General features: G+C 43.5%; 2 protein-coding genes across 2 annotated transcripts; both read right to left on the minus strand.

Annotated features, from left to right (window-relative positions):
• On the minus strand, window positions 1–5542 carry tcf19l (transcription factor 19 (SC1), like). Its single transcript, XM_042075712.1, has 4 exons — window positions 5387–5542; window positions 3905–4538; window positions 2732–3725; window positions 1–2345 (listed from the first exon to the last, which is right to left on the minus strand). Exons 2-4 carry the CDS (start codon window positions 4179–4181, stop codon window positions 2009–2011), a joined length of 1608 nt encoding a protein of 535 aa, XP_041931646.1. The 5' UTR covers window positions 4182–4538; window positions 5387–5542; the 3' UTR covers window positions 1–2008.
• Window positions 5543–6517: 975 nt separating this feature from the next.
• LOC121695165 lies at window positions 6518–25168 on the minus strand. The gene is made up of 9 exons (XM_042075709.1): window positions 25019–25168; window positions 20729–20785; window positions 19922–19942; window positions 19450–19719; window positions 17214–17513; window positions 16612–16899; window positions 14778–14956; window positions 12081–12173; window positions 6518–11621 (listed from the first exon to the last, which is right to left on the minus strand). Exons 2-9 carry the CDS (start codon window positions 20772–20774, stop codon window positions 11154–11156), a joined length of 1665 nt encoding a protein of 554 aa, XP_041931643.1. The 5' UTR covers window positions 20775–20785; window positions 25019–25168; the 3' UTR covers window positions 6518–11153.
• Between the last annotated feature and the right edge of the window lie 253 nt (window positions 25169–25421).

Here is a 25421-nt window from a genome sequence, read left to right on the forward strand (position 1 = left end):
TCACCTCTCTTTTAAATATTTTATTCAGGCCCTGATTTCCCTCGCACCTCATAGCCCAACACTGTGAAAGGCATGCAGATTACAATGGTTCTGATCCATTTTCGTAAAGTGAAGACAGTGTAAAAACAAACACATTCATAGATATAAACCGGCTTAAATCGATTAGTTATAGCAGTCAACATATTCCTACACGTGAGGTTAGCGCCTGTAAAAGTGGAAGCTTAGGTTAATAAGACGTATGGAAAGAAAAATACAATATATAATATTTTTGTTTTCCACAAGAAGCTGAATTTTTGACAGCAGATGTGACCCTTAATTAATACCTGCTCCTTATGCGTTTTTATGCATTAATATATCCCATAATATTACAATCACAGTACTGGACTGATCTGTAAGAAATGTCACAAAATCTGGTATACAGTTTAGCAAGGACAGCAACACACAATGCATTCTTCTGCCAAAACAACATCTTGTAGCTTTGAGATTAATTATTACATCTGGTTAGAAAATGGCCCCATAATTTGCACAACCGCAAGGCTTTCTTTAAACGCCAGCGTCAAAGGGCTACTCCCACCCCCCCCTTTGAACCATACACAACAGTGTTAAATGTGCCACCCAAAAGTACTACTCAAACACATGCACACACACACCCACACACATACAAATTGCCAGACAGACATGCCAGAGGAAGATGACAAAAATGTGCTTCCCAAGCCTCAGTCTTACTGCCTGCCTAAGCAGCCTGGTCCCTCAACTGCATTGAGGGTATGGTAAACACGAGTCACTCTCAAAGTTCTCTGTTTGAAAACTTGAGCACAGCTCCTGGCACTCTTTAGGTAAATGCCCACTGAAATTTACGAAGCAATGATGGTCATTTCCCAACGTGAGGAGAATCATAAAGTGTTCCATATCAAAGTCTGTGATGTGAGGCTCGAGATGAAGATGAAGTCCTTTAAAGCATCCCAACGCCACTTTCTGCTGGGCAAGTGATTGATGAGAGTAATTTCCCCGACACGCGCCTGCCGCACGCCATTAAAGTTCAGCCTTAAAGACCATTTCAGACCATTTCCCAGAAGAAGCCCACGATGGCCTCTTTTTTTTTTTACAAAGGGGGAGAGGGAATGAGTCTTCAAATGCAGGAATACGATCCACAAAAGCCTTTTTAAAAAGTCACTTTAATGCATCAGCCCTTCTCCTCCTGCCACCGTAATGATCAGTGCGCTTCTAATGCAGCCGCGCCTGTGCCTGAGTTTTCATCAGCGTTGCCAGGAGCTGGTCCCCATGAGTGGCTCTCTCTCTCTCTCTCTCTCTCTCTCTCTCTCTCTCTCTCTCTCTCTCGCTCTGGCAGGAAGGAAGCTGCCGCGGAACGCTTTTAAGTCAACACTAAATCGGCTGACGGAATTCATTAGAGCTTTATCTGAACCAATTACAGGACTGTGCCCAGGTCAGACAGAATAGCTGATCAGTAGAGTGAGTGACTCTGATGGCTTGTGAGTGTGTGTGTGTGTGTACATTCCTGATGGACAGACACCCAATGTGTGCATGGCCATGGTGACAGGTGAGGTTACACAATTAAGACATTTCTGGATTTGAAAAAGGTAGGGGTGTGTGTGTGTGTGTTATGCGTTAATATATCATTTAACATTAGGGGATTAATGGTTTCACTGATGATAAAGTGGCTCTGTGGTGTGGGTTTGTGGCACTAATGAAATTGGCGAAAGGGGGCATCATACTGTGTGCATGTTAATGTGTATCCATAGTACAGAGTAGGCTGTGAGCACATAGCAGACAGCGTACAGGTCAATGCCATGTTAAAGCCACAGGGTACTTTTAAATGTGTGCACAAATGGACAGTGGCAGTGGGTAGCTGGTCGCAGTAGCCTCTGCATTTATCAGTGGGGTCGGTCTTTGCTGTATGGAAGCAGGAACACTTTTGTCTGCGTTTGCGCGTGTGTGTGTGTGTGTGGGGGGGGGGGGGGGGGGGGTGGAGAGGTGGAGGGATGAGGCCTTAGCGGCAGCCGCAGTGAAAGTCAGCGTTGGGGTCGAGCAGGAGCGAGGGGCGGGCGCAGCGCAGGCAGTCCACGTGGTACCAGCCGTCGCAGTCATCGCACTGGATCCACTGCACCGTGTCCTGCTGGGGGAGCCGGCAGCGCAGGCCGGCCGCGCACGCCTCCGTGCCGCCGACCTGGGCCCGCTCCTCTTCCTCATCTTCGTCGTCGTCATCCGACGAGGAGGAGGAGGACGAAGAGGAGGAGGAAGAGGAGGACGAAGAGGAGGAGGACGTAGGGGAGGGGAGAGATGGACGCAGAGGAAGAGGGTGCTTCCTGGGTCGGCCGCGCCGCTTCCTGAAGGAGGGAGGAGGGTAAACTCGTCATTTTGTACATACATTTCCAGTGCATTTTTTTGAATAGAATAGAAGCTACACACATCAAAATGAAAGGTAAACACTTAAGCAGCTCTTTAGATGTACACCACAAATTCCACACTGGCACTGAGTGCCTGAGCCAAAGGGAGGATCCATGGTGTAAAAGGGACCTCTCTACAAAGCAATAGTGCATACTTTGGCATTTTCAAAAATAAACATGACAGAGCCTGTTCTACCGCACCTAAAATACATGCCCTTATCTGAGGAATAGTTTAATTAGGCGTCATTCATTTGTAAATAGCCCAGGGGCTGACAATCCCAGTTTTAAGGGTAAACAGGAAATTAGTCCATCGAGAGGTGCCTCACCCTGTAGTGACATGGAAGCGGGAGAACTGGTTCCTCTCCCTGCCTCCTCTGGCCAGCCTCAGGGAGGGCGAGGCCAGGTTGTAGTTCTCTCCTCCAACCACCAGGGGGGAGTACATAGGCGAGGGTGCAGACCTCCTCCGTCCCCGCGTTGCCGGGGACAGGCCCTTCGGTTCCCGCTGGCGGAACACAGGGGTGACCCGGCCCCCGTTGCTGCGGTTACAGGCGGTGTCGGCGCTTGTGCGTCGCATGTGCACGTTGGCGATGATGTGCTGGCCCATTCTGACTTCACCGTGATGGTGATTATGATTGTTATAGTGAGAGTTCTTGTCATAGGTGATGTTGATGTGGGGCCGAGTAGGAGCTCTTGGCTCGGGCTTGGCCAGTGGCGGATGGAAGACCTCAGACTCGGACTTGTAGAGGCGGCGCCTCTTCCGGCCACGCAGCCTGGCCTCGCCGACCGACATTACGTTCCCCTGCTCGTCCGTGCTGTCATCCTCCAGGAGGACCGTGTGGGCAGACTTGCGGCGGCTCTTGGCCGACGTGCTGCACGAGGTGGCGGGTGGCGCGGCCGGAGGCGGAGGCGTAGAGGGCGGCATGAGGAAGGTGGCCGTGGGGCTACCGACGCGGCTGGACGCTGGCGAGGACGTGCCGTCGGCCCGGCGGAAGGTCCAGCAACTGCCGTTGATCTTGCTCAGACTGCCGATGGAGTTGAGGATAACGGTGGCGCGCTTGATGGACAGGCGGCTGAGGTCCAGCTGCGGCTCCACCTTGCGCTCCTGACTGGTCCTAATGCGGTTCTGGAGGTCCGAGGAGAAGGAGCCCGCCTTCGGGAGGGTGATGGCGTCAAAATCGAGCGGGCGCACACAGACTTTCTGGAACAGGAAATAGAACTCTGGGCTCCCTTGTTCCGACTGCCCACCAAAAGCAAGGGTGTCACCATCTGAAAGCTCCCACTGAACACCAGGCTGCAAACGTGCATCATTGACCCAGGTGCCTAGAAATAAGTACAGAAATATTATGTTAAACAAATATTGAATGTGAGTCTGTTTAAGAGAATAGGGTGTTGTAATGCAATGTTTGACCAAAGGACCCAAACATGCTCGGAATGCCATTAGCTCAAGAGAGTAAACCCAACATGACTGTAATTGAATGTGACAATAAATCAGGGCTTACCATAGCTGCTTCGATCCTTGACCCGCACTGTCCAGCCCTCCTCTCCATTTAGAGTGGTCTCCTTCTCTGCGTGCAGCTCTGCATGAATGCGAGACACATTGGCGGCATCCAGGGTCACATCGCACAACTCCGCCGCCCTGCCTAGCCTGAATACTGAATGAGTGAGTGCAGGCCGAAACGTGTACAGGTCCCGAGATGAGTCCGGTAGAGCGCCGCCGTTGGACGAGGAAGAGCCGATTCTCAGCAGCTGAAAGCAGGGCTGCACTTCTGACAGCATCGCGGCTCCCAACAACCCCTCCCGCACCCGATCGAGTTCGCCAGAATAAAGCCCTGAGCTGTGCTCAACTAAAAATATGATTGGTTTTCATTTAAATACGAGACATTTTTTATATTAAGGCGAGAAATTGTACTGGTGACAACTTTAAAATAGCGTTTAAAATGGGGACACAACGTCACCCGTGTACATGTCTACACAAGCAAATAACTAACAGTTACAGTGACAGTTTGACGAAAATGGAAATACAGTTACTATGGCCTGTGTAACGCTCGTGTCTTCTACACAGATTAGGGTTTGTCTGTTGGTCAAAATTAAAAAGACAGAAAGTTTGCGTCTTGCCAAGTGACGTCCCTGCACCTAAGAGAAACAGAAGAGAGGAATAATCTCGTTAAGGGTGACTTGACCTAATAAACTATGAAGGATTGACTGAAGGATGAGATTTAGTCTGCAAGCTCGCACGTCTATAATTCAGCTTCGTTAGCACGATGCAATATCATGAAACCTACTTTAAAAGTTAACATGGAAGGTGAGTGACATAGTTAATTTAACTATGATTAATATATTTCAGTTGACTAGATAGCTACTTAACAAACAATAACACTGTAAAGACAGGTCGTCGTTGTAGTGGCAATAAGATCACACAAGAATAGCATGCATAAAGAATAGGATGTAGCTTATATACATAAATCGAGGTTCATCAACCATTCAATAGCAACCCGTTTCCTTGCATTTAATATGTTGACGTTTGTTGTGCGTTAACGTTAGGTAGCTAACGTTAACTTCAGCATGGAAAAACACCAGATCACTTAACGTAAATGAATAATCGTTAATGTCACTAAGCAAGATAACCTTGAGAATCGTCAAATGCATTGAGATGTTCGGGTGACGACATTTGCAATTGAAAACGATTGCCATGTTTATGTCGTGAAAGTTATTCGCATGCCAACAGCATATACGAAAAGTACAATAGGAAGTAACGTTAGCTTAGTTATCCGCACGAACAGTAGGACCGCATTGGAAGAATCGGTGCTTAGCTTAGCTTAGCTCGCTAGCCAACTAACATTGACGCCAGCTAGTAGGCTACTATTTGGTAAAGCTTGCGGTCGGCATAAAAGACGTCTTACATAATCACACAAAATATCAATCAAACTACAGTTTTTTTTACATTTAATTTAAGCATATATGATTAACAACTCCCAACATACCTTTTCACTGAGAAAATGGAATTGCAAACTGGGATAATTATACTTTATTTAATCGCTGTTGTCCCCCTTTTTCGCGTCCTTTTCCCAGGAAGTCCTTTGAAATTTGGCGCGCCAGAAAGGCTTCCTTGCGCGAGATTCACGCCACTTCCGTCTCTGTTGTCATAGAATTTGACGTTCCGCGAAAACTGACGTTTAAAAATGTCTGAAAGAAAAGTGAAGTCTTGTTTCTTGAAGTCTTGTTGTAAACAATGCAAATAACATCTTTGTTGTATTTTATTCTATAGCGTAAATCAAATAGGCTACTGCTGACCTAAAGTGCATGTTTATTTTGGATATGACTGAGGTCAGTATCTTCGTGTCGTTTTCCTTGATGGTTGTGGTTATGGCAGACGCTTTGTCCAAAATAACTAGGCCAGTAGCCAGGACACTAGGCCTACATCGTTTAAAACAATGGTTTCAAATAATATTATGAAAAGTCTGCATTAAGTAGCCTATACTAGCCTAGTAATAATAAAAATAATAAATGTCAACAATGAAAATTAGATAGATAGATAGATAGATAGATAGATACTTTATTGATCCCCAGGGGAAATTCAATATTTATTTGGCAGGTGCAAATTAGTTTTCATATTAACAAAAACCATAAGCATAGGCCTAGTCTGAAGTATAGGCCTAAGCCAGTGGTTCTCAAAGTGTGGGGGTGAACAGGATGACATATTTGGGGGTTGTTTTTGTTAATCTTTAATAATGGCTTTCTTTCTTTTTTGACAAGATAATATATTTAAAACAAAATAGCCACACACAAACATAGGAGTCATAAACAGACCGACAAATTAATTAAAATAGCATCTTATCCAGCGGACCAAGACAGGAAATGCAGTGTGGAACCATTTTTTAACATTAGGCTACCATTTTACGGAGTTGATGGGGTCAGGTGGGGCTTGAAAATTCCTCACTTCCAAAGTGGGGAATGACAGAAAAAGGTTTGAGAACCACTAGCTGAAGCTAAACAGATGAAGCAGGCATGGGCAGTATTTTGGCTATTTATTTGGCAGGTGCTTTTTATCCAGTTTGACTGACAAAGCGAAGGTTCATGCTCACAAACCTTTATAGAAAATACAACAGTCTTGGTAGTTGTCAAAATGATTTTTTTAATTATAATCAGAATTCATTCATAAAAGAAAGAACATCTTACAAAACTGTGCATGTTAAGCCTAGTAGCCTATATCTTTAAAGAGGCATTTTTATAAATGGAGTCAGTTTATCAGGAAATTAAAACAAGCATATAAAAGGTAACTATACATGACTGAGAAGTGTTGTCGAGTCAATGATACCATATTTTTTTCATCTTCTTCAGAATGAGTATATGTGTAGCCTATTCAAAGTAAATTCTAAACATGTTAAACAAAATTCACAAATAGCCTACCTACTGAACGGTGAAGAGAACAATATCCTGTCATTAAATTCATGCATTTAGAGACAGCTTAGGCCTAGGCTACTTGGTTTTCAGACTCAACACTCAAATATTTCCACAATTAAGGCATTGACTCTAAATATTTTTTTCATTTTTGGCATCATACATACATCAAACATATGTGATACCTAATTGTTAACTATTTTCAGCCACTGACAAGAATGGGCATTGTTATTTAGGTTAATGTATGAAACATGAGACTGTAAAGCTATAGGATGCTTGCATATGGCCTGCAAAATGGAAGAAAAAACATGATTCCACTTGAGGTCTGTCAGTTCAAGACAGACCTGAGGGGGGCGTGCGGCTCACGACTGCCTCCCTTGGGGCATAGAAGGGATATTGCATAGCCTTGTTAAAACCATGAAATGCAAGGACATCTTGTCACTGCACTACACCTGAATGGTCTTGATCTTTCATTGCTTTCTGGGCTGAAATCCAAATCAGCATGTACATGTTTCTAGTCCTTTCAATGGGATGATTTCTCTCTTGTTCCTTGATATATTTCTATTGAATTTGTCATTGCATTTCCTAATCTTTAATGAGACTTCATGAACTACCCAATTCAGACAGATTCTGTTCAAAGTGAAACTATTTTTGTCCTGATGAAAATAGGACAAACACATGTGTCTCAAGGGGTAAACGAATGCATTTTGTCAGCTTGAGTTGCAGTATAGTACCATTGACACCGAAGCAAACTTCCCAGTACGCATGGACAGAAACCAATACCTACAGTGCAATGCATGGTGGCTGCTGTCTATCAGGCAAACTACGGTTCAGCATGCTGGATTAAGTCTTTTGTATATGTTGGACAGCATTTCAAAAAAGATTAAAAGAGGATAGTAAAAGTCATAGCTGTAGCAGTACTCTTAGTTATGGTGTATGTACTTTTTTGTCTGGTAATATCAAAAACAAAAACATTCTCTTGCTGAAATTATGAGTTAAGGTGGATGTTGTTGAGATGGTTTACAATATGCTTTGAGGATTAAGTGCATAATGTATAGTTGAGATGAAGAACAGGGATAAGAGAGACAGAGAAAGAAAGATAAAGACATTGGGAAAATAATGTGTGCTTTCTCATTCTGTCTTAGGGGTTTCTCAGAATGCCTCCTTCCTCACTGGTGTCAGATTAAATAATTCAATAAAATGCAACAATCATAGAATAGAAAATGATCTTGCATTAGCCTTGCATTAAGAAAGACTACTACTACTGGCATGCACTGGTTCTATTTACATGAGTGAAGACAAGGGCTGTGGTAATGTGGTGGTGTCATGGGTGTACACTAATTGTGCTTCACTGCATGATGCATCTACCCTGTGTAGGTTGCAAGCCACTGATATCTGCTGCTCTATTGCTTATTAAATCCGCTAAAGTTGGGGTTGACTCCTCCATATATATTAAAACAAGAATGGGATAGATCAGATTGGATGTTGCACAAGTTAGGCACTGATATCTGGGTTGGTTTCTCATGTGGTAGCCTTTAGAATATAAGCTAGGCTACTGTATCATTCAACCTTATCCTGCTTGAAAGTATTACCACAAATCATTAATAAAAAAATGAGATAAAAGCAAATAAGTACAGATGATCATTTACTTGACTGTACTACTACTATACCTGTTCGATTTTCAAGTTAGATTAATGCCCAGGATTGATTAAAACATAGCTAACTCGGAACTAGAATCAAACTTTTAGCATGTATTTACACTAGCTGCTACATCATTTCAAAAATGTTTAGTTTTGAGAAAAAAAAGGCTACTCTTCCTACTATTTGTGCTTTTTTCATTAAGACCTCACACATGCAGTCCTAGTGCTCTCTGTTGATCTCCTCCACAGACATCAGATAAGTTATGAGGTAGCAATATTGCCCACAGATCTTACACGTTTTCTCTAGTGCACTTGGCCCTCTGACGGCCAGTGTGGCGCTACCACTCTGTGTTAAGAGACCCGTTATAAGTCTCACACCCTCATAGTCACCAATGTTTTATCATTCATCTGCACACAAAACTTTTCTGACTGTGCAGATGTGATGGCGTGGGAAGGGAGGCGGTCATCCCCAAGAGAGACTGGGAATGACTTTGGCCTTGGGCAAGTGGTTCATTTGCTGCCATGGTGGATGGAGAGAGAGAATGCTCTTCTCCGGAGCTGCTACTAGATGAAATGGAGCTGATGAGGGAGATCTGTGATTAAGTGAGATGCCACTCTGTGTTGTGACAATCTGGACTAAGGAACTCATGCATCAAGCAAAAATAGATCATGTGTCTGTCAACCTCTGTAAATAATTTCTGGCCTCTGGGGTCATTCTTGACAGTGTAGTGCTTGAAAGATGCCACTGGTAAGAAAAATAAAAATGACAGGTGGGAAAAAAGGCTTCTGATCATTAAAATGTAGCTGTCACACTGATGCTGTGTTGTTTTATCAACTACGGCAGACTTCTACCAATACTGTTTTAAGCATGAGCATGAAATGTGTTAAATTCAACAAACTCTACCACACTATGCAGTTAATGGGGCTTATTCAAAAAAACAATGAATAATTTATATGCCAATTTGCAAGCCACCACCGATGTACAAGCATTGACATATGAGCATTCCCTCCGCTATACAATGACATTCAGTTGTTGCACACGTCCTCACATACATTCAGCTCTCCTAGAGTGGGCGAATTCTGACACACACTTTCATTTAGTTGTCTAAACTGAAAGTGAAGCTCTTCTACGGGCATGCAAAGAACGCTGCAATGGCTCCAGAGAGTAGACAGACGGATTACCTTTGGTGAGGGAACTGGGAACTGGGTGGACAACTGTCAGTCACTTGTCAAGTTCGCCTGTCAATCTCCACTAGTTCAAGTCATCAAGACCGGGGGTGAAGAAATCCACAGGCAAACATGTCCGTCCTGCCTTCTACTGACACTCGCTCCCTTCTCTCACTGTTGTGAAAGTGTGAGAGAGAGTGACCAGCACGTAGGATGGTGACACTCTCTGCAGGTTCCCATGCTGTATCTCCAAACGTGCTGAGCCGGGCAGATGAAGTGACTGATGACATATCCAAGGGGGATGGCATCAGAGAGCAGATGCCATCCTTGATGGATGAGCTCGAAAACATGTGAAACGAAGCGACAAAAAAGCAGAGGATGAACAGTCTGGACTAAAAGGAAAGCTGCCAGGCCTGCCTCGTTCTCTCTGTCTTTTTTTCTCTTGTTCTCATTCTCTTTCTCGTTCTTCCAGACATGCATGTCAGCCCTAGGATAAAGTGCTTAGAGTAGCGGAGCCTCTGGTCTACCCTTACACAGGTGCCAAAGGAGCTGCTGCTGCAACCATTCACAGAGCTGTAGCCTCACAGAAAGACAGAAGGGCCTACACTAACTCCCGACCCATCATTTCCTGGTCTGTTGTGGGGAAACCATACATTATTGATGGGCTCTCAGTCAGGTGGAGCTGGGGGAAGCTTGTGCATTTCTGAGATGGGGAGAAAGACGACATTTCCATGTCCAGACTGCTTCCAAACCACCTCATAAAGGATATACAGTATGTCTAGATTTTGGGGTATTTCTTTATTTGTTGTCGGGATTTTTTTTTTTTTCCGGCCTGATATTCTTAAGATGATTGATTCAAATTGTTTCAGATTTCTTAATGTTTTTATGGATAACATGATGCTATTGTACTCAAAAATAAGATTTATGTCCATTGTGGCTATGAATAATGGATTTTTACATGATTTATTTGGTCATTTCAATTAAAGGGAATGGATTTTTATGCAATGTTGTGTGTTATGTTATGTTGGGTAACCCCTGATTTTTAAAATGTATTTTAGGTATACCTTCAATGTTAATTATTTATACATATTTATACAACACTTTCAAGTTTGTGACTGTTTGTCCAAGAGACTTGCATGCACTACAGTCATTCCAAACTAGTCTTTTGCTCTTGGTCAGCTGAGACATCTCGACTGAATCTAATTCAAATGCATGCATTGTGCAAAAATATGTTTAATGCTCATGTGTTTCTTAGAAGTTAGGTGAGTTCAGTTGGAATATTTTTTTAGTTGTTCCTCTGGGTTAGGGTTTAGCTCAGACTTTAGCACTAAGCATTTGTTAAATCGAAATGTGTCCAAATATGAAATGTAGCATGGATGGCCCTTACGCCTCCAGCAAAACAAGCAGTAATGACTACAGTATATAGTTGCATGTTAGGGGTGTTTGAGTAGGGATTGTCAAAGTGTTAAGTGGTTAGTGGTATGTAGATACATTTCTATGTTTCCTTTCTCTCTGTGGTGTTTCTACTGTACAAAGTTGCTCTTCAAGTTGTGGCATTCTCAACAGCACCAGATGGTGTGGAAGCTGCTTCGCCTGCAGGCCCCACATCAGTGCTGGGCTCTTTAGCTGGGCTGCCAGCGGGAGCCGGGATCACAACGCCATCCACCTCGGGGCCCCTGGGGGCCGAATCGGGGATGATGGTCTCCATGAGGTTACCGTCGGGCTGGCCGTTGGCCTTGGGCAGGCTGGCGGGACTGCCGCTCAGGATGGAGTCAGGGGTGCGCGAGTTGCTTTCGGTGCCCTCGGCGATGGTGGGCTGAGCGGTCACGAAACCGTCGGAGTGGACCGAGTCAAGGAGCGGCTTGTGGGAGCCGTAGGTCATGGGCACGTCCGTGTCACTGTCTAGTGGAAGCCCGGAGGAGGTGAACTCCACCCCGGAGTCACTCATCTCCAGGAAGTTCTTGTCAGAGAGAAGACTTTGATAGCGGCCAGCCTTGGACACTTCAAGACCCTGACCAAAGACAAAGGTTGGTGATAGATAAAATAATATGAAATTGATGGAGGCCACAACTATAATGACTAGATGAAGTATGTTTCTGTACCAGGTAGATGTCTTTAGATTGCCTAATTTAAGGAATGTTGTGGTTACAGTTCTGGAAAAAACTATCCTCTATAATCCTCTATATACTGTAGTAATTCTATGAGATTCAATTCTTGTGATACATTGTACTACGGCAGTTTAAGTCAGTTCTGGAAATATGCACAGTACTTCTAAATTTAATCATCCCATAATAGAGGGGGAATTATGGTACACAGTATCACTGTGAATAGTTTTAGCAAGATTATTTTAATCTGCTTGTTCAGCATTTGAAGTGTCATAATCCTTAATCACAAACATACACTTGACAGAGTAAAGCACAACCATCTTGTGGTTTCTAGAGTACTGGTATACAATCAGAGAGTGGCCCACCTTAATTTCAACCTCTGTGTTGTCCGTGTTTTGGTCCCACTGCGACTGGGTGATCGAGTCTTCAGTGAATCTTGTGTAGGCCTCATGAACCACCTGTAAACCATGACACGACGAACATCAACATACGTTAAAAACTCAAATCATTGTGGTCCCTAAGCTATGAAACTGCCACCAACTCAGGTCTGCCAGGTCATGTAAAGGCTGACCAAAGAAGCACACACAAGAAGCACAATACACGTACCCCACACCGAGCTCCGTCGGCTACTGATAACCTTATGAGGAGATATATATTGCAACACTGTGGTTTCCAGTAACCGCTGAGAGCATAAGTGGCTTGTGAGGTCAAACATTACATTACAGTTGTCCAAGCAGCCTCCATTTAAACCATTCAGGTTTAAACACCAAAATCTCATCACCATGCTTCCAAGGAAACTAATTATTTCTAAGTTAGTGTGAGTTTGCTGGCAATCGCTTATACTATCAAACTATTTGAGACCTTCACATTGTCACAATATATATGCATGGCACGTACACACTGAAACTCCACACAATTCCAAAAACTAGACAAAATCAAACAGACACAGTAACACATACACAGACAAACAGAGACAATCGCTTATGGGGCTGATACACAATTATAAATTCTCCTTTTTAGCGGTTGTCCATTAGTTCAAGTTGTGTTGTTGTTGATGATGTTGTTTCACGCACCTGTTTGTCTATCACTGAGTCAGTGACAAAGCAGATGTCTTTCTCGGAGTGTTATCTATTAAGCTGATTGTCATATGTCCCCCACTTGTTTTTTGGCCAGGTTTATTGAAAACATAATTTACAGATATGGAGTCTTTTTGAATGTTTGCAATGAGGTGCGGGAAGGTTAGAGGAATTGGCAGGAAGTGAAGGTTGTTATTTTTTTGTTTGTTTATGAAGGCAGACACTTATCTAGGCAGCCAATTAATTGTGAAAAGAGGCATTCAAATATCAATAAATCTCTGCTGCTGTCTTCGAGCAGGTGGAGTTCTGAGATTATAAAAATGAGAATTTTTAAGTAGTCGTGATCAGCATCTTTTAGACATTTTAACATCCCCAAGCCACAGATGATTACAGAAACACACACACACACACACACACACACACACACACACACACACAGCACACACACAAACACACACACACACACACACACACACACATACACAAACACACGTAAACACACTCTCTCAAAAACAGAAATTGTTTGTTCTCATGAACACGCAAACAGAAGGGCAGAGCTTCAAACAGCAATAAACACAAATTAGCACACATATGCATACAAAACACACATACACATAGTACATAGTTACCTTACCACTGTCCACAATATCGGCTACTAACAGGTCGTATGTGCATGTGTGTTTGCAAAGGGAACACCTTAAGGGACTTAACACATCTGTATGCCTATTTGTACCATAGCTTCAACTGCAGGGGTTGGTGATGAAACACCTGCAGTTCACCATATGCTGCATTAGTCAATTTTCTTTTCAGTAGTAATCGAGATTCGAGAGAAGCCAGGAGATGAGAGGAGAGAGGGAACCATGAACAGATGGATGGCACAGACTAAGAACCACCGATGGAGGGAGGGGGTGGGAAAGCCAGAGGTATACGCAACAAGGGCAACTTCACATTGACAAGAAAAACCCATCGTAATAGCATTAGTACAAACATCGAATACAGATCCATGGACTTAGCAGCACTATGGGAGAGAGACAGCCGCACGCAAGGACTCTCACCGGACAGAGGCTCCGCCATCCGCGCCTTTAAGAGGGGAGAGATGCAACGCAAGGCAAACCATTAACTAGCTTCCTGCTGCAGAGAGCTGCTGAGTGAAGTCATTTAACAAGCAAGCACACACATACACGTGCATACACACACGCAAACATACATTACACACTCACGCACACAAACATTCACACACACAGCTGACACAAGCATCCCCTCCACAGCCAAAAGAGGCCACATGCATACATACATGCACATGAAGATATACTCTCTCTCTCTCTTTCTCTCTCTCACACACACACACACACACACACACACACACACTTACATGGATGTGTACATATGAGCATGATTGTGATGGTCATTGGAAAAACACTAAGTCTAGCAGGTTAACATCTAACAGTCCACACTAGACATTATGACAGAAAGGTTTCAGTGGTGTAGGGCTATTTGGCTAGTCTGTAAGATAGCTTTAGTCGGAGAGAGTGTACAATGCAATGTGATTTGTTCTATAGTCATCCATCCAACATCTCTTACATTTAAACTGTACAGGATGTTGGTCCACTTCAGGTCGACAGTGAGGACGCCCACAACAACATAGACAACACTAACAGATAGACACGCAGACACATAAACAACAATGTATCTGCTAAGATCAAGCCCCTCTCTGTTCAGTAGAGTGACACTGGCACTAGAGCCACTGTCTGACCATATTGTTTCAGTCCATAAGGATGCTATTCAACACCAAAATAAATTGCTTTGACAGCATTGGCTTACATAACAGTGGTCACTAACCTTGGAACTGTGTCATTGCTTGGGTCATGATAAACACTTATCAGCAATAACAGACTGCATACTATTACAATGCAATATTTTCCATATATATCATAAAAGCGTTTGTGGTTGGCAGGCACAAAGCTGTGCTGGCAGGCAGCCATTTACCTGTCGGAAGGTGTCTCCCTCCCCTTTGCCCGCCTGCTGAGCGATGAGGGCGATCTTCCTGGCCTTCTCAGCCCGGCGGCGCACATTGATCTGGCAGGAGAGCAGACACACCAGCAGTAGCACAACCACCAGGCCCAGCATGGCAAGGATAGCCACAGTCAGAGGGGGAAGTTTGTAGGCTGAGAGGGGAGAGGAGAGCCAGGAGAGAGAGAGAGAGCGCGCGAGAGAGAGAGAGAGAGAACAGAATGGCATAGTGAATACAAAGAAAAATAGATATTTTGGGGTAACAGAATAGAGTGAAAGTGTGGTAGAAGAATATGTGAATATATTGTTGTCTGAAGTGTGGATTGAATATTAGATTATATACCCAAAATTAAGAAAATATTGTATGTACTTGCGATTATGTCTATATTTGTATCTGTGTCTGTATTGTTTATGTACAAGGGCATGGTACAATATTTATTCAATTGATAGTATTTAAGTGAATTGATTGTACTATGGATCCTGCAACCTAATTGTAATCACGTGGGAAATGGAATTTAAAAAGAGCATCGGTGTAACACTTGTTTGAAGTCTGAGGAAGGGTTGTAAGGGCGTTGAAACGTCACTTTAAATAAAACAAAACTTTAATGGGAGCTCTCCGGTGTCTTCACTTTTCTTTGAACTTAAACATTTTTGATCCTGCACCTAAAATACATGGATGTGTGTGATTAAACTTTGCCTGTAGAAAAATGTCTGCCACAGAAACAGCAAGAACCTCATGGAGATGAAGATGAGGATGAGGAGCGAGAGAGAAGGTCAAGGAATGGTAAAGGTTTAGTGACAGGGTAGACCAGAGTCAGATTAATTGTAGCTGAGGCAAAAAAAAGATGTGAATAAGGGAAAAATGAGAGCGAGGAAACTGAGACAAAAAAAAGAGTTCTGGGTGAAGAAACTGCAGCATAACAAATGAAGATGAGAATACAAAGGAGAAGTGAGGAATATGAAATTGTGAGACAAAAAGAGAGTTCTGGAAGATAAAATTACAGCAGGAGAATAAGTCAGGAAGTGAGAGCGTAATGAATAGGCCCGGACAGAATGAGGACATTAGGCTGAAATGAGACGAAGACATAAAAGGCTGTAAATCCAGATCCTAATGCATGTTAAGTCCTGCTCAAGATTCTGCCATCTCTCCTCTCTCATTGTCAACCTATACCTCATCTGCTCATGTGCATTATAATGTGCAGCAACTCCCTGAGCCAACATGGCTGAGACCTGGACCTGCTTACATATTGTTTCGTCTCCTAAATATCTTTACCTCATATTCAACTTCTCTCAATGAGATGCTCATTGAGCTCAATGCAAATCAAACCAGCTAATAGGCTAACTGAAATACACACCATGCCAATCACTAGGTATGGTGAAGGGTATGTGATAATGTGGGGCTATTTTAATTCCAAAGGTCAAGGAAACTTTATCAGCATGCATAGTATCCTGGATTCATTAAATAACCGGCCTTTAAAAATCAAAATCTGCCTGCCTCTGTGGGAATTCAACATAGGTTTAACATAGGGGTATGAATACTTATACACCCTGTATTTTAATGAAGAAAATAATGAAACAATAACACTATAACAATAACACAATAAAAGAGTAATGATACTTATATATTTGAATGTAATAAAATGCAATGAAAAATCAAATAAAAATTCAACTAAAAACAATCACATTAAAAGAATTGAAAGGGAAGTTTTAAAAGGTGAAGGATTTGACTAAAAAGCATAGCAACCACTTTTACAACAAAATGTGATGGTCAGACATGAAATGGTAAAACAGCATCAGACATTTTACTCACACTCAACCTCAAGGTGGACTTCAGCAACATGGAAGCCGAGCAGATCCTTCACCCTGAAGGTGCCCATGTCGCTGGCACGGACCTGCTTCAGGTAAACCACGGAACCTTCCACAGAGAGACGTCCATCCAGAACCGGGTCTACGGGAAGCATCAGCTTTCCCTGGTTTAAGATGACCCGTTCTTTGCGGTCTGAGTCTCTCGTGTAGACCATGTTGACCTTGTCGTAGTTCAGGTGGAGGTTGATCTTCAGAGTCTTGTCGTATTCCAGGTGAATAAAGTTCTGGTGCTCTGAGAAGAGATCAACATAAATCACTCTTGAATTCGTTTTGTTTTTTTCGAAATGGTACTCTCCCATCGCTTTTAGTGGCTCAGTGTCTCATACATTTGTGGTCATGGAAACGAAGCTCCAAATGCATCAGTTGTTTTGAGACTAAGAGGCCCACAGTAACAGATCACCACAAACATTAATGTCACTACTTAGTAGGCATAAGGCCTAATGAGCTACTTAATGTTTTTGCTGGGAACATCCCTCCCTCTGTAGACTCCATTTCAAACTATCACCACCCCGCTAATACTCTGCCCACCCACTCAGTCCTCCTCACCTTTCACATTTAGACAGGTCCTCATCCGGATCTTTCCGTCACTGTCCAGGATGGTGTAGCTGCCCTCGTCCATGCCTGTCACCCGGTGGAGGGTAACCCATTTGGCACTGACCGCCAAGCGGCCCTTGTACTCGTCCACAGGGGTGGAGGTCTGGTTCAGGAGCACCACAGGGGGAGACTCGGTGGTCTGGTTGATGTGGGCGATGCCGTAGCGGAACTCCAGGGTGATGGGTAGAGTGATGTCGTGGAGCTGGATGTGGTAAGTGTCGCCATACTTCACCGTCTGCTCCAGAGCGCAATCTGTCGGGGAAGAAAAAAAAACAGGTCAAACAGGCACTCAGGAAGGGATTCCGGTGTTTAAGGCTGGTATTTTCGGCCCCTCGTGGGAATGTTTTTCGTCACCGAGCATATCGGTTTTTTTCCAAGCAAGGTTATTTTAGCCCTCAATTTAGAGCAGGCCAGAGCAGGACAAACTGACCGTCATCTAAGATGTTAGTAACTGCAGCAACTCCTAACTCATCCTCCCTTTAGAGGTGAACAAGGGGGGTAAAATAGGACTCTCTGGGTATCATATACCATTTAAATCAATTATCACCAAAACAATGACAACAAAAACAACACAGTCCATTTATATAGCGCTTTTCATGGCACCCAAAGCATTTTACAGTGAAGAGGAAACCTCACTAAACATATTAAAGTGACACCAGGCAACGTTTTCGTGTTAATTAATCATCTTCGTAAGTCGGTATATGGTTAAATGACTCATTACGGGGCGAATGAAGGCTCTCTCGCCCGCCCCTACTGCCTGTAGGAAGAATATCCCACTTGTAAGTTCGGTGTATCCTACCCGCCGAACTTCAGTCTCACAAAGTCTCAGACATCGCGAGAAGCAGGATCAGTTTACATCCTGCATCCCCAGCACAGAGGCAGGCTAACGAAACGCTAGTGATTGTTGCAAACGTGTGTATAATGGCAGAGCTTGCGAATAAGAAGTGAAAACCCTTGATGGAAGATGCAAAGAAAGGAAAAGAGCTTCAGACCGAGCGAGGGCTCGCACACGTATCGACACGTACAGACGGTAGGGGGAGCTTCGTAGAGAAAAGGCATCAGGCATGCCTGGTATCCCTTTAAGGCTCTGGGTAGGACAATGAAATCAACATGAGGTGTCACAAACCACCATTTGTGAAGAAATATCACCACTGCCATTACCTCTATTGATAAACATCTGTGATTTCCAGCAAAGGATCATGCTGTATGAGCAGATGGACTCTGCTGAATTCTGCTGCCATCTGTCTTCATGCTTAAGTGGCATGCAATAAGAGGGTTGGGAAAAACATCTGAAGACCTCATGCCTTTGTTTTCAGCTCTTTGAATACCATTGCAGGGGAGAACAGGAACAGGGCCTCGCTCACCATCAGATATGAACAATAAGCCGCACATACAAGGCAGTTACTCATGGTTCTCTGGCAGCACCAGAGGTGAGAGGAAATCGATGTGTGACTAATGATTCACTTCGTAGCATTATTCAAAAGTTCTCGGCGTTGCAGAAAAAAGGGGCAGATGCATTGAAAATCAAGAGCGGGGAGCCGGAGCTGTCAAATCTGTCAGCAGCCCCTGACCGCTGGTGTAGCGTGGTGAGGTGAGCGGTGTGATGAATGCACACTGTTTTGTGTTACACGAGCGGTTTGTATGAGCAAGCGCTCATGGTGGCTGCCTCTCTGCAGCCATTTGTACCAGGTGACTTGGCTTGGGCGAAGCACACCCCTCCCTCACAACACACAACCTCAATTAAAGCGTACGTGCTTCAAGGCCACACCAATGAGCAGTGACACTAATTATGAGCACACACACACTGAGTCACTTCAGCCGGAGTTGCCAGGCCAGGACAGACTAATTACATCTTCGCAGGAGGTCACAGAAAAGCCAACTCCCAACACATTTGTCCCCAGTGACTTCTTCATGGAAGCCTGGTTGTAAATGAATCCACTGGGGTGGTAATTGAAAGTGACAGTAACAGTGCTGATGATGTGTCTTCCTTCCTGTCAAACCTCTCCCAGTTTCCAGTCATACAAAAATTAAAATGGATGATATTAACATAACTTAAGACATAATGCATCAAATGGGTCATTTATAAACAACCACACATCAACACAGCTGTTATTGTTAAAAATATATTACACAAAATATATTTTCTATAATAAGAAGGTGTGTTATGTGTTATAAGATCCTTTCATACCTCTAACGATGAGTGTGATGTGCCGAACGTGGGTTGGTGCCTCTGTGTTCTTGATCATGTAGACGCCCTCGTCTTCCTCGCCGACGTCCTCCAGGATGAGGAACTGGGTGTTGAGCGTGGCCCGGGTGTGGACCACATTCCCATTCTGCATTAGAACCTTCTCCGGTTGACCTTTGACCCGTGGCTTGAACACCACGTCGGTGCTGGCCAGCGAAGGCACACGGATGTGCACATCCTCCCCGAAGAACGCCGTCCGATGCTCCTCTTTCGCTGGGAGAGTTCGAAGAAAATGAAAAAGACAAAGATGGACAGGCCAGGAGAGAAAAGTAGAAACATTGTAATCACTGATAATAGCAGAGAAAGACAGACAGAGAGAAAGAGGTATAGAATGATAGAGACAGGGCGGGGGGATGTAGTAAGATCAATAAACAACAATAACAACAGATTGCTTTTTATATAATGATTTTCATACCTTTGATGGTTGCAGATACAACTGTGAAAAGAGAGACAAGTTTAAATGTCATTTTACAATATCTGATCAGTAGTTTAATCAGATACTAAGACTGAAATAAGGAGTTCCTTGAGGCTTCCTTGCATCACTAATGCCTATAAACTCACCACCAATACCTCATCATTTTCAACTTACAATGGCCTACATATCTGGGCCTGAAATAGCTTTGCGGACAGCCAAAATAAACTTTATGTAAAACAGTCAGGCAGCAAAGACAACACTGTATCTGGATTTAGTGCCAAAGTCCTCTGGCATGAAAGCTTAAGCATATGAAAGCACTTTCGGAACCCTGGGCAGAGATCTAGGCATGGACTACAGCTGCCAGTTGATTGCACAGCGTCCCTGGATTCTGATTCCATTTTACTTCAGTGTGCCATTTCTGGGAAATAGTTCCAAATATAGTTTCAATGCTGCAAGTGGGCTTCCTATAGCTTTGTGATCAGATTGGTAATGCATCTAAGTATCTTTTAAAACAGCTGGTGATGGTGGTGACTCACCAACAATTCCAAGCTCCCTCGTGTGAAATCAAGAAATGATACAGTCAGCCCCTCTGATATCTCCCCGAAGGTCAATCTATTTCTAAGTCCTCCCACATCCTGCTACTACAGATGCTACAAGGATCTCCATTACTGGAAGTGATTATAAATGCAGGACACGCTGAAATATGGTTGTTGGTTGTTGTGCTGACAGATGGTAGGTGAGACCACCACTCAAATTGTATTTGTGGGTAAATTTCGAAGAAAACATTACATAAAAACATGCTGTTACCTGTGCAGATCAAGGTACCAAACACTGCCACTCTAAGGACGCTCATTTTGCCTGGTCCTGAGAAATGAGAGGAATTCAAAAGAAGAAAATAAACATTACATTCTGGGAAACAGCCAGATCTGAGAGCTCATTGCATGTAGTCTGGCACATTACTCTTCAAATTACAAATGGAAGTGTGGGAAGAAAAAGTCCTTTCCTCTGATTTGAGTATTTGCATAATTACATTTCAAAGAGATCATATTTTTTGGCTTTCACCAGGGCTCAAGGATGAGCATGCAGATATGTAGGTATAATTGACTCCAATCTCAGAAGAACCACATAAAAATGTTTTTTTCTAAATAGCTCAATATCTCAAACCATTAACATACTTCACATTATCAATACAGTGCTTCAGTGGGACATTAGATGTATTCAGAGACAGCAATGTCATTGAGGGCAATACCCCATGGATCTGGTAAGCTGAGGCTGGCCTGGTAGGAAAAGCTGTTGGCCATCCCAGGTGCTGGCCTGGGCCTGTTTACACCAGCCAGCAGAATCTGGACCACTGCTCTGTCCACTTCCTCCGCATCTCATCACCATTACAACAACTACTCTCTCTTCTCTCTTTCTCTCTCTCTCCCTCCCTCTCTCTTTATCCATCCCCATCAGTCTAATCCCCCCATCACTTCCCTGTCCCCGTCATCTCTCTTCCTCACATGGATTCGTGCTCTTGCAATGTTCAACTCTTCCTCTTTCCATCCTAACTCATTTACTTGCACCTTTTTAACCCTCCTGTTGTGTTCGTGCCAAATGTGACCGATTGACAATTCTTCTCTCTAAAAAATATTGCTAACTTATTCTGACTACCATGAGGCTTCTTGACTTTGTTAACACAGGGCATCTGAACATACAAAACAATTTTTAATAATTTGAGTGTTTTTTTATTTTTTTATTTAGAACACTCATGTTTATTTCCGGTCAAAAATTACCACCCATTAGAAATGAATGGGTGAAAAAATGGTCAGTGTATAAAACTGAGTCCAGGCACATACTTATTGATCATTATGGACTGTATATGTGCTTCTGTAAACACAAAACGAACACAACAGGAGGATTAATAGTTCTACTAGATCTCTCCCTGCTCTCCATCTTTCATGCTCATCTATCATTGTCTGACAGTTGGGACTCAGTCTCTTAGTATCGCCCACAATCCAGCTCGCAGTGTTACAAGATACAAGGATACAAGGAAGTTTATTGTCACATGCATATAGTTACTGGAAGTAAGAAATGTAGTGAAATTATGTCTGGTGTCAGCCTATTTGTGCATTTATGGGGGGGGGGGGGGGGGGGGGGGGTAAAAAGTAGATTAAGTGGCAAGGGCTGCATAAGAAAGGTGGGGGAGGATTAGGATTGGGGGGGGGGGCACCAACAAGGAGCACCCAAGAGCAACAGGGGCAAGGAAAAACTCCCTTACCAAGGAAGAAACCTTGGGCAGATCCACGGCTCAAGGGGCTAACCCAACTGCCAGGGGTCTTGGTGTGTGTTTTGGGGCGATGACAGGGGAGATGGGATAGTGTGCTGTGTATGTGGGGAGAGGGCAGTGTGCAATATGTGTGTTGGAGAAGCTTCCACATGAGACAATGTGCTGTGTATTGGGGGGGGGGGGGGCAGTGTGCTGTAAGTATGTTGGGGATGTGTGTTGGAGAAGCTTCCTGATGAAATAATGTGCTGTGTATGTAGGGGAGGGGGGGGGGGGGGCAGTGTACTGCAAGTATGGTGAAGGGACTTACTATTGCAAGCAGAGTACTGTATGTATGATGTATGTGAGTGATGACAGTGAAGATGTGTGTGTGGGCGGGAGGGGAGTGGAGCAGTGACTGTGTGTGTGTGTGTGTGTAGTGTGTGTGTGGGTAGGTGGGGGCAGTGTGCTGTAAGTATGTAGAGGATGTGTGTTGGAGAAGATCCTGAAGACAATGTGTTCAACTGTTCAGTGTTTGAGTCTCCTCGTCTGTCATTTCATTAAGCAGTGCCCTTATCTTCCGCTCTGGCGGGAAACAGCAGTGATGCGGGGAAAGGCTATCAAAGAGGATCTTTGTTGTTATCCTGAGCCAATGGCTCGGCCTCCTGCAGCGTCAGGCCTGGACCGAGAAAAGTTCCGCTGCTCTCTCATCACCACACGGGCGAATCTGCTCACTCAGAGCAGAGCAGTGCACCACTTTTTATGCCAAGAGTGAAAAAAAGCAACACTGTGGTGGACATGATTTTGCAACCGATATGTCCATGTGAAATGTGAATCTCCCGGCTTGTGTGATGCTGAGGGGCATTCGTGCAGGATTTCGCAGACAGCAGTGCATCCCAGTTTGGATAACAGAAGTGGTTAGAATGACCATAGAGCACTTACACACTCTTGCTTTAAAAGTGAAGTGTTAAAAAAAGATTAAAGGTCTAAAAGCTATGGTAGCAATCAGAATTAGTGGTCATCTCAGATTTAAGTACAATTACTCTAGAGCAGTGTTTCTCAAACTTTTACAGACCAAGGACCACTTAACCATTAGAAAAAACCTCACGTACCACCTAGCTAATAGACACAATAGGCCTACTCACTGAACCACCTTGCTTATTGTCTTTGCACCTTGCTTATTGTGTCAGAGGATTCATATGATTTAAATTGGCATAGCTTACATAGGCAGTATTGCAGAACTTTTGAATTACATACAAGTTGGTTCAATATTGCAAACAACTCATCTATATTATTTTTTACAACATCTGCTCGCGGACCACTTGGGATAGCTTGCGGACCACCAGTGGTCCCCGGACCACTTTGAGAAACACTGCTCTAGAGGAGCACAAAGGAATGCCCCATTTGGAGAAATATGGTCTAAATAACAATATTTTGTGTTTATGTTTATTAGCTTTTGTCTTTATGGCCTAAATTTAAATAGACTACATTTAAATAACAGAATAAATAACCATAAACATACAAACTTTGACCATGTAAGGTGACCATACAAACCATGTAAGACAAATAATTCGTTTAGATAAATCTTTATAAGCTTTTAGAAGATCCCAAAACTATCTAAACTAAAACAACTACAAAACCATAAATCTAACCAATAAAGACCTTGAGGTGGAAAAAACATCATGGAATTCCTCCCTCATAACATGAGGTGTGTGGTCTGACATGTTTCCGGTCATGTTATCTTTTGACAGGCATGCTCTCTCTTGATATGGAACCATAGCCCCCCACCTTCACCCCTACTCTCTCTCACTAGTGCGACAAGGGTGTGTCACGCTCCCCCGCAAGAGCGGTCCCAGCAGAGGGATGCCAGAAAATGATTCAGAGACGTCCTAAAGAGAACCCTTTCACATTCATCTGAATGGCACAGATGTGTGAGCGCACACATACACTGTCCCGCATACCCATCACTTTCTCCTAAAAACACATACAAATGTACGCAGGCGCGTTCACACAAACACCTCAACCTACATCTAGCACATAAAAAACGTGAGAAAAACACGACCATAGCCCCGCACAAATTGAGGCTATCCCACGCGCAAAAGCAAGCAGATGCCTGAACCATCCTCCCGTTAGTGCCGTGGCATGCACGCAAACACTTACTCAGCTATTATGATAGAAAATGGCCATCTGCTAGCAATCTCCTTCATTCGTTTGTTATGTAAGTATTGTTCATGGTCCAAGAAAGACCTAGAGGTGTAGCCTTTTCAACGGTAGGTCCGGGCAGCGGCAAATCATTAGAAACGGATGAGGGGGTTCAGGCATCCCTAACAGCATGTTGTGGTGCATTTATACAAAGTAAGCGGAAGAAGAGGGAGAAATAATCTCATTCATCTGAAACCACAGTAGGGTTTTACATGTTTGCAGGACGCGCAGCAGTCTGGTAACCTATGCAGCACTGTATATTCTCATTTTCCCAAACAGTAACATGCAGCTCCAAACAGATCATGAACACGCCTAATTTATGCTGAAGTATGAAATCATCAATGGAAATCCATATATTACAAATTAGGCAACTGATAAACATGTTCACTTTCATAAATCATAGAATCAATACATCAATCTGTAATGGATATGAATGAAATAATTTCCATCCCAATGAATGTAGGATATTCATTGTTGCTATTTTCCTCACATCACTGTATCACATGTAACACGCCCATAACCTACAAACATCACACTCTTACACAGGAAATTAAAAAAAGCATTTGAAAACTGCATAATTTAACCCATTTGAGGCAAAGTATTTACGTTATGGTAGCCTATTCAGTTAGTGAATTAAAATGTATAATTACCTTAATCGCTGTGAAACGTGAATAATCCGTAAACAAATAGCCTAAAAAACGGGGCTGGGGTAAAGAGACAAGAAGCCTATACCACAAAATTTGTTTTTCGTCTAAAATTCTTTTCTCTCTCCCTCGCCCTCAACCCGTCAAATAAGGGACTTCTATGGTGTTTCAAATCGGGATAATCTTCGGGGCTTCGGCATCTATCGGCGTGTAGGTTACTAAACATCGGCAACACTCGGCCAGAAGCGTCATTCTTCGGAAAGCACCAGCAGCTTAGATCCAGAACAGCACCAGTATAGCCGCAATATTGACTTTGGTATCAACATTTAGGACCCAAGGAATGTTGAGACATATAGTCTGTTTTGCAGGAACATTTAAAGGCAAAACATGCTAGGCTTGATGTGATATT

This window comes from Alosa sapidissima, chromosome 21 (assembly GCF_018492685.1).
Source record: "Alosa sapidissima isolate fAloSap1 chromosome 21, fAloSap1.pri, whole genome shotgun sequence".
In the NCBI taxonomy this organism is placed as follows: Eukaryota; Metazoa; Chordata; class Actinopteri; order Clupeiformes; family Clupeidae; genus Alosa; species Alosa sapidissima.

Coding starts and splice junctions, on each gene's coding strand:
- tcf19l (XM_042075712.1), bottom strand. CDS start 4,181: ATGCTGTCAGAAGTGCAGCCCTGCTTTCAGCTGCTGAGAATCGGCTCT. Junction 3,726..3,904: donor CAAGGATCGAAGCAGCTATG/GTAAGCCCTGAT, acceptor ACTTATTTCTAG/GCACCTGGGTCAATGATGCA. Junction 2,346..2,731: donor CGCTTCCATGTCACTACAGG/GTGAGGCACCTC, acceptor TCCCTCCTTCAG/GAAGCGGCGCGGCCGACCCA.
- LOC121695165 (XM_042075709.1), bottom strand. CDS start 20,774: ATGAGCGTCCTTAGAGTGGCAGTGTTTGGTACCTTGATCTGCACAG. Junction 16,900..17,213: donor GACCTGTCTAAATGTGAAAG/GTGAGGAGGACT, acceptor ATCTCTTCTCAG/AGCACCAGAACTTTATTCAC. Junction 14,957..16,611: donor AGTCCACCTTGAGGTTGAGT/GTGAGTAAAATG, acceptor CTCCCCTCTCAG/CCTACAAACTTCCCCCTCTG.